The 11,851-nt window shown below is 41.2% G+C and overlaps 1 protein-coding gene across 7 annotated transcripts in view; it reads left to right on the top strand.

Annotated features, from left to right (window-relative positions):
* The window catches only part of XRCC6 (X-ray repair cross complementing 6), a 43,406-nt gene that overhangs the window by 24,578 nt on the left and 6,977 nt on the right, over positions 1-11,851 (top strand). For 3 of the 7 annotated variants that reach the window (XR_004424133.1, XM_033117237.1, XM_033117241.1), the window contains exons 1-8: positions 188-734; positions 805-895; positions 2,648-2,760; positions 4,880-5,018; positions 5,286-5,540; positions 5,966-6,149; positions 9,890-10,076; positions 11,587-11,755. Coding sequence is in view for 6 of the 7 variants with exons in the window: in XM_033117237.1 (XP_032973128.1) it covers positions 699-734; positions 805-895; positions 2,648-2,760; positions 4,880-5,018; positions 5,286-5,540; positions 5,966-6,149; positions 9,890-10,076; positions 11,587-11,755 (1,174 nt within the window). In the remaining variant the exon portion in view is untranslated. The other 4 variants (XM_033117242.1, XM_033117239.1, XM_033117240.1 and 1 more) reach the window with 4 other exon arrangements.

Raw genomic sequence — 11,851 nt, 5'->3', positions numbered from 1 at the left:
GGACTGGGTGGTGTTAGAGACGAGTATAGAAAGCAGGTTGTGGGAGTGGGCGTGGCGGCTGGACAGAAAAAGTGCGTACGATGCGTGGTGACGTAAGGGGCATTGATTGGGAGCGAGAACTGGAGCCTGCGCGTGCGTGGCGCTCCGCCTTCTGTCCAAATTGATCTTCCCTGCGCTCCAGGTAGGTGGCAACCTTCTGTGTGTGTTGCGGGCCGGCCATGGCTGGCCTGGTCCTGCTTCGCCCACTGTCTTGCGCGTCCCCCTAGCCTCGCCGCAGGGCAGCGTCAGCCCGAAGTGTGCTGAGCCGAGGGACAGCATCTGTTCCCCGTTCCTTCCTCCTGGGGCAGGCGGCTCCCGGCCTTGGAGGCCCGCCTGCGTTTGAGCCCCCCACCCCCACCCCCGCCCCGGGCATGGCTGGCTGAGGAGCTGGGGGAGACTTAGGGCCCGGATGAGGGCAAATGGGTCCGCTAGAGGACGGAGTACCCTGGAGCGAGACTCTCTCAAGTCCAGAGGGTGCCGGAGATGGAACGGGACCTCCACATCGATCAGAGCGGCCACCCTGGGCCCACTACAGGCCCTGAAGCATCTTTAAGGGACAGATAAAGTGAGGCTGCTGGAATGATCCCTATGCCCATTTACTTCTGCATCTCAATTACCGAGAGCTCTCGAGGCAGTAGGATCCAGCATCCACATTCCACATGAGTAACCTGGAGCCCTTAGGACAGATCTCAAAGGTACTTAGGGGTTGATATTTTTAGGTCTAAATTTGCTTGTTACCAATCTTATTAACTTTCTTTCACCTAGAGAGCAGTAGTCAACATGTCAGGGTGGGAGTCTTATTACAAAAACGAGGACGATGAAGAAGAAGAACAAGAGGAGAGCCTTGAAGGAGGTGGTAGGTGACTTTGACATGTACTGCTCTGTGTGTGGAAGAAACACTTTCTCTGCCTATCTCTGCTGCTTGTCTTTTGCTGTCTAGTGGCCTACCCTTCTCTCCCCAGAGGATCTCAGATACTTTTCTCCCTTTGAACTTGGCAGAGCTACCCTACGCTATTTTATTCATTGTCCTACCCTAGTCTATGGGACTTTCCCAGCCTTAAACTTTTGCTGGGCACTGGTAGATTGACATCTGTTGAGCCCCCGTAAGTGACCCTGAACAGTGGTCTCTTTTGTCACCTTAGATAGCTCAGGTAATACCCTTCCTCACCCAGGAAAGCACTTTTACTCATTCTAGGACTTCAGTATAAAGATGCCTTCACCCTACAATAACTGCAACAACCGAAGAGTAAACATTAGCAACACAGGTACAAGTGTCATACCCTCCAGGTTTGGAAGTGTGTGTTCAGCCAACACAGTAACACATAGGACAAAGAAAGAGCAATAAGAGGCACATGTCATCTACATACTGGTTAATTTAGGTCCTGGGTAGAAAAATTTTAAGTGTTTTTATTAAAATTGAGAAATATATAGGAGATGTAAAAAATAAAGTTTACTGTAATCTGTATAATTTGCCACCTTAACACAACTACTGCCAGCATTTTTGGCATTTTGCATATTCCTTTCATATGTCTTTCATTGTGCATATTTCCTAACTGCATATATCTGATTTTCTTTGTATCTGATTTTTTTTATATGGTTGTAATCATAGTGCATACACATTTTTAAATTTTCATTTACACCAGTCTTCCAAAAAGAATTTTAAACATATATACATAATTTTGTGTTCTGCCTTTTTCCCTTATTTATCAGAGATACATCTTTCCATGTTACTACATATACGTAGTCTTTATAACTCATTTGAAATGTACTACAATTTATTCATTCTACCTCCTGGTGGACATTTTAATTCTTTTCAATTTCTTACTTTAATAAACAACATTGTGAAAAATTTTCCCTAAGTGTTTTCCATATCTTATTTTGAGAGGTAGAATTTCCTGGGCCAAGGTAGAATTTTGTTTAAGGCTCTTAACACATATTATCATATTGTTTTATAAAAAACGGGTAATTATTGTATTAAGCAGCAGTGTCAAAAAGGGAGACAACCATACAGCATGTACCTTTTTATGAAAAATACATCACCCATGGTGTAATTATGCCAGAAGAAGAAAAAAGAAAACCCAAATCTGATGAAGCCTCTCTAAGTCGTTAGTAGGAAAGACAGAGGACTATGTTAATCTACAGCGAAAGAATGCAATCAGCAAAGTCCAGAAGGTGGCAGGCTATATATGACACAACATCCTGGTTCTTCACTGAATAAGTGATAAGAGACAAAAGATGGAGGGGGTACCTGTCGATTAAGAGGCTTCAAAAACACTTTTTTAAAACTCAAAACTCATGTTTAGTAATGTTCATTTGGATGATAAAACAGGAAAAATAAGGAAATGATTACTGAAAGCCAGGATAGTGGTTACTTTTGGGAGGAGGGTGCACGTTGTAATTGGGAGGGGACGTGGAGAGGGCTTCTGGGGTGACTGGTAAGATTCAATTTCCTGTTGTAGGTGGTGGGTTTAAGGGTGTTTATCTTATAATAATTCCTCAGGTTATACTTTTGCTTACTGGGCTTTTCTCTACTTGTTTTATTTGAGTAATAAACATCTTAAATATGAGCACAAAGGCAAACATTTCCTTCGATTTTCTTCCCCTGTAGGAGAATATAAATATTCAGGAAGAGATAGTTTGATTTTTTTGGTTGATGCTTCTAGTGCCATGTTTAAATCTGAGGATGAAGAGGAATTGACTCCTTTTGACATGAGTATCCAGGTAAGACTATCCTTTTATTAAACAAACAAACAAAGCCCAAAGTATTAATACCACTTACAAATTTTGAAAATTTTGTGTGTGAATGATGAATGGTGGTTAGCCTCCCAGGATGTCTACCTGTACTTGCAGCTGAAAAAGAGTAGCAGTTTTGGAGAACAAGTCCATTCTATTTCCTCATCTGTGAAATGGAGAGAATTACAGTATCTTGCTCATCAAGTTATTGTGAAGATTAAGTAGTTTTGTTTTTTAAATTGAGGTGTAATTCACATAACATGAAATTAACCATTTAAAGTGTACAATTCGAAGATAATGTCATTCACAATGTTGTGCAACCACCACCTGTGTCTCATTTCAAAACATTTTGAATGCAAGAACAAAATGTTTATACATATACTGGGACTGTTACTCAGCCATAGAAAAGAATGAAGTACTGATACATGCTACAGGTGAATGAGCCCCGAAAATGTTGTATTAAGTGAAAGAAGCCAGACAAATGGTCATATATTACATGATTACATTTATACGAAATATAGAATAGATAATCCATAGAGAATGCGGGTTGGTGGAGGCAAGACAGAAGCTTCTCATGTTCTAATTTGTATACAAACAGTTCTTGCAGTTGGCAAATTAGAATATCTTGCATCTAAAAACAACTGATAAAAACAGTCCTTAACTTTAAAGCAGGGGTGTTCAAACTTTATCCTTCATCAGAATCACCAGCAGGGCTTATTAACGCAGGCTACAGGGTTTACCCCAGATTCTGGAGGTTTAGAGTTAGGAACAAGAATTTGTATTTCTAGCAAGTTCGCAGGTGACGCTGATGTTGCTGCTTTGGAGATCACTCTTGACGGGGAGTACTGCTTTAACCTTTTTTGGACCATGGACCTCTCTTTAAAATGTGATGAAAGTTTTGTACCCTCTCCCCAAAAAGATACACTCACAATTTTACACGTAGTTTCAAAGGCTTCGTGGAACCCCTTTTTTTTTAAGGAGTGCGCAGCTAAGAGGCCCATGCGGGGATCGAACCAGCAACCTTGGTGTTAATTAGCACCACGCTCTAACCAACCAGCTGAGCTAACCGGCCACTCCCATCATGGAGCCCTTAATGGCAAAAGAACCTAGAAGAAAAGAGAGTATTACGTAGCGAGGAAGTGAGACCTTCACAGATGAGCATAATGTATTTGATAAGCAATAAAAAAAGTTTCCTAAAATCCCCTTTCAGTTATTTTTGTTTTTGTATTTTTAATTCTTAGAACCTAAGAAGCCCTCACCAAATTTTTGTAGATTGCTCAAAGAGTCTATTAAAATATTTATAGAAATGACTACTTGCTGTGCAGATTAATTGTCAATGACTAGACATACTGTGCATTTAACAAGAGAGTTGCTTTGGGGAAGGCTGGTTAGAGGCTCAGGCAGGACGTGGAGGGGCTCACCATGGTTGATTTATTCCTCAGCTTTGCAGATTCAGAAACTTAATTTTGTCAGTGCCCCCAGAATTAAGTAGACTGCCAAGACTGACCAACTCTTAGGAAACACTGATTTACCAGATGCTGACATTAGTTTAAATAGGTAGATAGACCTTTCCTGGACTACCAATGTCTTCAAATGTATAATTAAGCAAATTTTATTTCAAAAGGTGCTTGTAGTAGTTATAGACTTATTTTCAGGTAACATATATTTATTGTTAGCTTAAACTTTTATACACGTAATTATTTCATATATGTAAATTCTGTTTCTTAGTATAAAGCTACTTGAAAGATCATGTGGCCTGTCCAAACCCAGCCAATTAAGTAAGTGACATCAGTGAGACTAAAATCCAGTACTGGGCTTTTTTCCCCCCTGAGTATATAGATGTTTTTATTTCTCTGCTTCTTTATGGTAGGGACTGCTTAAACCTCTATTACATACTTACCACATTCTGCTTTTTGTTACAGTGTAATAGGTACGCCCATCACTCTCATTGATTCATGAATTTCCTGAAGGTAGAGAGGCCCTGCCTTATTCTAATGCCGTGTACAAATTCAGCAAATATATATCGAGCACCTACTATGTGCCAGGCACTTACAGAGTTTAAGTTTAGTGGTAACTAAAGTAGTAATTGAATTTTTATTTTTTCCAGTGTATCAAGAGTGTGTACACCAATAAGATCATAAGCAGTGATCACGATCTCTTGGCAGTAGTGTTCTATGGTACCAAGAAGGATAAGAACTCAGTGAATTTCAAAAATATTTACGTCTTACAGGAGTTGGATAATCCAGGTCAGCAGTATTCTAAGATCAACTTTTCCCTTACATGAGAAGGTCACTCCCCTGAGCAAAGAGGGATGGGGAGAAGGAAGCAGATGACATCTTGACTAAGAGTGTGCTTTCCTGCAGGGGGGTTCTTACTGGGATGTGGCTTTTGCTGTGTAGGGTAAACAGCTCTGAAGGGAGAAAGGGACAGTAGGCCCTTCTGTTAGCCTTGTGAAGGCGGCTGCTGACGCTCTTCTGACTTTTCTGCCCATTTGACTCCCTGTCTTTGATTAGGTGCTAAACGGGTGCGAGAACTTGACCAGTTTAAGGGGCAGCAGGGGCAAAAACATTTCCAAGACCTGATTGGCTGTGGCTGTGACTACTCGCTCAGTGAAGTGCTGTGGGTCTGTGCCAACCTTTTTAGTGACGTCCAGTTCAAGATGAGCCATAAGAGGATCATGCTGTTCACCAATGAGGATGACCCCCATGGCGATGACAGTGCCAAAGCCAGCCGGGCCAGGACCAAAGCTGGGGATCTCCGTGACACAGGTTGGCATTTTCCCTGGTCTTTTAAACTGGCACTTAATTTCATTGCTTTTTTTTATAGCTGATGTCAAACGTTTGCTTTTCACCATTCAGAGTAAAGTGAAAGAAAGAGGTGAAGCTGGAGGAGACAGCTGTGTAACATTCCCAGTGACAATGGCCAGGCTATTATCTGTCTGCAGGACTCGACCAGAGCGAGCTTTTGTTGACCATGAATGGTGGTTATTTGACTAAGTTGTCTGAACTCGTTATAGCAGCTGATTCCCTCAGCCTCTTTCTCTACTCTAAGTCCTGAAATATTAATCAATCTAGTGCTTCGGGAGTTTTTAAAAGCATATTTGAGCTTAACTGAAAAAAAGTCTCACTGAGAATTGCTTCGCCTATCCTTTGTTTGGTCTGTCCTTCATGAAGACATGTCCTTCATGCCCCAGGTATCTTCCTTGACTTGATGCACCTGAAGAAACGTGGGGGCTTCGACATATCCTTATTCTACAGAGACATCATCAGCATGGCAGAGGATGAGGACCTGGGCATTCACTTTGAGGAATCGAGCAAGCTCGGAGACCTGTTGAAGAAGGTTCTCGCAAAGGAGACCAAGAAGCGCGTGCTCAGCCGGTGGGCACCGAGCGTGGGCCCACTGCCCAGAAGTCCCCGGTCCTAAGCAGTGCATGGCTTTGACCTCCCTGGTCACTTAACTCTGGGCCGTGCCGTTCCTTCACTGTGTTCCTCTAAAAACCTTGCTTAATTTCAGAAGAGCGCAAGTTACCTGCTTCTCTTTCTCTGGAAAAAGCTGGTATTATTTCTCCAAAATAACATAGCCCCCCACTTTCTTGGGGTAAACCATTGTGGCCTAACAGTGTCCTCCGTTGCACTCACTAGTGTATTGAGTTTTCTTGTCGGTAGATTGGGGACCAGCAGTACCGGGCATAGAGCAAAAACTTGATAAAAGTTAGTTGTTGTCATTGTTGTTAAACTTGTGTAATTCTGATTTCTTACAAACTTGAGACCAGGAGGAAGCAGATTGTTAGATTATCTTCTTTTAGAGAGTTTTGGCGTTAGAATCCCAAGGGCTCCTCAGTGTTCCTTCCTAAAGAACTTTCCTTTTAGGCTAGTTTCCTTGATATGGGGGAGTATGACCGTTGGTGGTTTTTGAGCAGTTTTCAAGAGATTACTGATATTCTCTTAGAAAACCCATGAAATTATTTTAAGGAAACCAGGAACCAGCTCACTGCTACAGTGGTCATTGCTCTCCTTTTCCCCCAGGAACTATTTCTCGTTCCTCAAACAAGCGCCCTACCCCCTCGTCCCCCTTCCTGAAATGATGGAATGTTGTTACTACCACAATTTGGAAGTGTACTGTACATTTTGGTGAGGCTGGCAGGAAACATAACATAGAGTCAGATTGCTTGAATTCTAGTCCTGGCCCTCTGCTGTGTGGCCTGAGGCAAGATGTATAACTTCTCTGAGTCTCAGTAAAATGGGAGCAAAACTGATACTTCCTCATAGGACTGCTGTGATGATCAAATGGGATAACCTAGGCATAGTGCTTGGCACATAGTAATTATTTATAAATGTTAGCTATTATTTTTTTATGGAAGAGTTGTTATGGGATACTTAATATGACTAATAATACAGCTGTCTGAGAACTAATAATTGCAGCTGTCTGAGGACTAACAATGCCTTAGGCTGAAGGCCTAGAAAATTATTACGCTTGTTCTTGCTATAACGAAATAGTAGAATTATTTTATCGCATGGTTATGGTGTTTCAGGCACTGTCCTAAGCTCTTTGTGACCATATTAATTAATTCATTTAATCTTTAATGACGACCCTTTGAGGTGGATTGAAACCTCGCCATTAGTAACATCTCTTAACCTTAAGACATTTCGGATGAAGTGAAACATATCAAGCACCTAGTTTTGCACTGTGGGCTTCCACATTTTCTTTGGCAAGGTAACATCAGCCATGCGATGTTATACTGTAACTTCACCTTCATTTCGTCTTTACTTGGAGTTAATGACGATTTCAAGGTCGAAAGGTACCTTAGTTTATAAATGTGAACATTTAAGATGGAGTCGGGGAGTAATGGATTTGCTCTTTTGGGTTAGAAATAGAACTGAGGTCACTTGAAGCCTGAGGCCAGAGTGGACCGCATTGGCCAGTGCTTTTCCCCAGGATGCTACAATTTAGAGGACAGTCATTTTAAAAAATTACTTTTAAAGATTGTGCAGTTTTTTAATGGGTTACACTCTTGTCAGCTTTCTTTCAGCAACCTTTCAGACAACTTAGTTAACACCTCGTAAGCCAGAATAATTTAAAGTTAGGAAGCCACCAAGTGGTTGGTGTGTGTTAGTCATGCCATCTGTCACTGCTACACCTGTGGGCCACATCGTGTGTTACTAGATTGATCTGGAGAATTATTAGATGCTTGCTCCCAGAACCAACATTTCCAGTTAGGGCCAAAGCAGTGTTCTTTCTGCTGTTTGAACCAGTATACCTTTGAACTAAGCTGTAACTTTTTAAAACGTTCTCTTCTTTAAAGTCAATATTTACTACCGAACACGCCACAACAGTGAAGATTGGGTTATTATTATGATACTTTTCTTTTTTTCTGAGAAAGGTGTTTAAAGTTATAAATTTCCCTCTGAGCATTGTTTTGTTTGCATCCTATACCTTTTGATATGTTGTGTTTTCACTTGCATCCAGTTCAAAATAATTTTGACTGTTCCTTGTGATTTTTTTCTTTGACCTCCTGGATTGTTTAGAAATGTATTGCTTAATGTCCAAACATTTGAGTTTTCCCAGAATTCTTTCTGTTGAGGATCTCTAACTTAGCTCCATTTTGGTTAAAGAACATACTTGGTATGATTTCAATCTTTTTGGATGTATTTCGACTTTTTTTTTTTTTTTTTTTTATTTGGGAATGTTGGGGAACAGGGTGTTTCTCCAGGGTCCATCAGCTCAAAGTCGTTGTCCTTCATTGTAGTTGTGGAGGGCGCAGCTCATCTCTGTGTCCAGTTGCCGTTTTCAATCTTTAGTTGCAGGGGGCACAGCCCACCATCCCATGCGGGAATCAAACTGGCAACCTTGTTCTTGAGAGCGCATGCTCTAACCAATTGAGCCATCGGGCCACCCCTCCAGAAGCTCAGCGGCAGCTCGTTGTCTTCAATGTAGTTGTGGAGGGCGCAGCTCACTGGCCCATGTGGGAATCAAACCGGCAACCCTGTTGTTCAGAGCTTGCGCTCTAACCACCTGAGCCATCTGGCTGCCCCGTGGATGTATTTAGACTTTTGTTTTGTGGCTCAGCATATGGTGTATCCTAGAGAATGTTCCACGTGTGCTTGAAAAGAATGTGTAACATGAGTTATTTTTGTGTTGTGCTTTCTCCCCCCACAATATCATATTGTAAATATTTTGCACATTGTCATTATTGTAGAACACATTTTCTAGAGGTCCTATTGCACCTTAAGATGTTGGTATAAATATTTTGGAGCGGTATGTCATAATGGAAATGTACATGAGCTTTGAATCAGATACCAGAGTCTGAACACCAGTTTTTATTAGTTATCTGCCCTTAAACAAGTTAGATAACATCTCTGAGCCTCAATGTTTTCATTTGTAAGAAGAACAATAATAAGGTTTTTGGATGGCTCTTGACTAATTTCAGCATATTCAAACAAAATCGTAAATAGGGTGGGTAGTAAAGGAACGAGGGTGGCACCAGGAATCTAGATAGCAAGAACTAATGACAGTGTCTGTGGAGTGCCACTGTCAGAAAGCATCCCCTCTGACAAGGTCCTTCTTTGGTCACTGCTTAAGACCCAGACTCTCAGCAGAATAGGTGTGATGGCTGGAGCCTGGGTCAGGGAGCCCATCGCTTGGCCAGGGCAGGGCACAGCACCTGGATTAATATCCCCCCAAAGCTCCAGTGGGGGAAGGGTGGTTCTCAAAGAAAAATTGGGGTTTCATTGTTAAAAAAGGGGGGAGGGATATTAGACAAGCGGAAACAACAGATGATTAATACAGTGCTTATACGGTTATTATGATGATTCAATGAGAGAAAAGCTGGAAAGGGGTTGGTATAGTGCTGGGCTCGATAAAAATAATCATTTTACAGTGCATTCTTTATCATTATTTTAAAAAGTTAATATATTCTGAAACTAATTTTTGTGGTTATAGACTCTGAGATGGTATTACAGCAAACTACTGCATTACTAAAATGTGTTATATTTATATTCTAAGAGCTTGTTTAGGATTATCAGAATAAAACAAATTAAGGCTTGGGTGCCATGAAGGAATTTTAGACAGGAAAGTATAATCCTTCAATCTATGCTTTTTAAATTTTTCTCTCCTCTAGGTTGAAGCTTAAGCTCAACAAAGATATAGCGCTCACTGTCGGCATTTATAACATGGTCCAGAAGGCTCTCAGACCTCCTCCAATCAGGCTTTATCGGGAAACAAACGAACCAGTGAAAACCAAGACCCGGACATTTAGTGTAAACACAGGCAGCTTGCTTCTGCCTAGCGACACCAAGAGGTCTCAGGTAGGCCTGCCTTCTTACTGAATTTTGTCCCATTGAAGAGTGAACAGGGAGGGGACACACTGATCAGCCTAACCAGTTAAATAACTTTCATGTGCACACCTTTCTAGCCAAGCTGCTAAAACACCTAGTCATTACCCTTTGGGGCTACATCAAGTAGATCAGTGATACCTTGAGAGCTAGAAAGTTAGAGTCAGCGTTTGAAAGAGATGTCAGTGAAAACTTCGTCACTCAGCACCTGCTAATTACAGTGAAATTCCTTACTCAGGTACAATAGCAGAAAATGCTTTATAGTGAACTAGGGAACAGTGTGTGAAGTGTGAAGTCACTGTTTTTTTTTTTTAGGGAAAGTTTTTTTGGGGGGCAAACTAACCAAATTTTTCCTGTGCTTTGAAATGATACATGTATGCCTTTTTTTTTTTTTTTTTAACTTTTATTTAGTTTAAGTGTGTTTTTCCAGGACACATCCACTCCCGTATGCCTTTCTTAATCTAAAAGACAAACTTAGAATGCAGAACAATTATCTTTCTTCATCTTCTCATCTTTGTTCAATCTGTGGGAGGATTTGATTTCTAAAATGAAAATCAAATGAATCATCCTTTTTGATTCTGCAAAATGTGGGAGAGAATCTGAGATTTTGTATAAGTTCAGGACCTAGATATTCCATTAAGTGGCTAAAATTAGACATTATTTTGATTCAACCGACAAAGATGTTTTTTGGAGCACAAATTTCAAAGCCAAAGTATTTTGCCCAGCTTTCTGAAGGAGAGAAGAAATTTCTTTTTTCATTTTGGAAGTAATTTGTTTTCCTTATTGGCTTATCCATAGGAAGTAACTCTTTTAGTCATTGAGTTTCTTTTTTGATCCAATGTCCCTAAAAAAAAAAAAAAGAAAGAAAAAGAAAAGAAAGAAAAAAAAAACTTGAGGACTCTGTTTTTGTTCAGAAAACTCAAATTTGACTGTTACTAAGTGCTGTTACTAATCACATATCTAGGATCAAAATACAAACATCAAAGTCCAGAAGTATTATGTGTGTGTGTGTGTCTGCCTCCCACACTAACTGAGACCCAGCACGCTACCTGACACAGCTCCTTTCAATAGATAGGTATGGTGTGAGCATCCTTTGTGTGTCAGGGGTGCTGCTGAGCGCTTGTCATGTTAAATGAGGGAAGGAATACATGTGTGGCCTTGGGCACCAGACACATCTGGGTCTGAAGCCCAATTCAGTTGTATAACCTGGAGCAAGTTACCAGCCACGGAGCCCCAAGGTTCACTCATTTGTAAAATAGTTTTAATTAACATCTACCATCTAGGATTGTCATAGAAGATACAGTGAGTGACAAACGTAAAGTGGTAAAGTGCCTGCCGGGCACTCAGTAAATGTTAATTTCCGTGGTAGGAGGAAGATATCCCTGGTGAGCCATCTTCCTTCTCCTTAGAAGGCTGGTTTTGACTTGCTAGTGTCACTTGCTAATGGTCTGTCTATGTGGCCCTCCTTGTCGCCTGCCTTTAGATATATGGGAATCGCCAGATTGTACTCGAGAAAGAGGAAACGGAACAGCTAAAACGGTTTGATGACCCAGGTTTGATTCTCATTGGCTTCAAACCCTTGATCATGTTGAAGAAGCACCATTTCGTGAGGCCCTCCCTGTTCGTGTACCCCGAAGAGTCCCTGGTTAACGGTAAGTGGCACAGACCAAGTGAGGGAGGAACTCAGAAGGCGACGGACTGAGCAGCATTTCCTGAATGAGCTGCTTGGAAACTGTAGGGTGTGTTAC

The sequence above is a fragment of the Rhinolophus ferrumequinum genome, chromosome 10, assembly GCF_004115265.2.
Source record: "Rhinolophus ferrumequinum isolate MPI-CBG mRhiFer1 chromosome 10, mRhiFer1_v1.p, whole genome shotgun sequence".
Classification (NCBI taxonomy): Eukaryota; Metazoa; Chordata; class Mammalia; order Chiroptera; family Rhinolophidae; genus Rhinolophus; species Rhinolophus ferrumequinum.
Note: the sequence above shows the minus strand (reverse complement) of the source record. Positions and strands in the feature narration are given on the sequence as shown.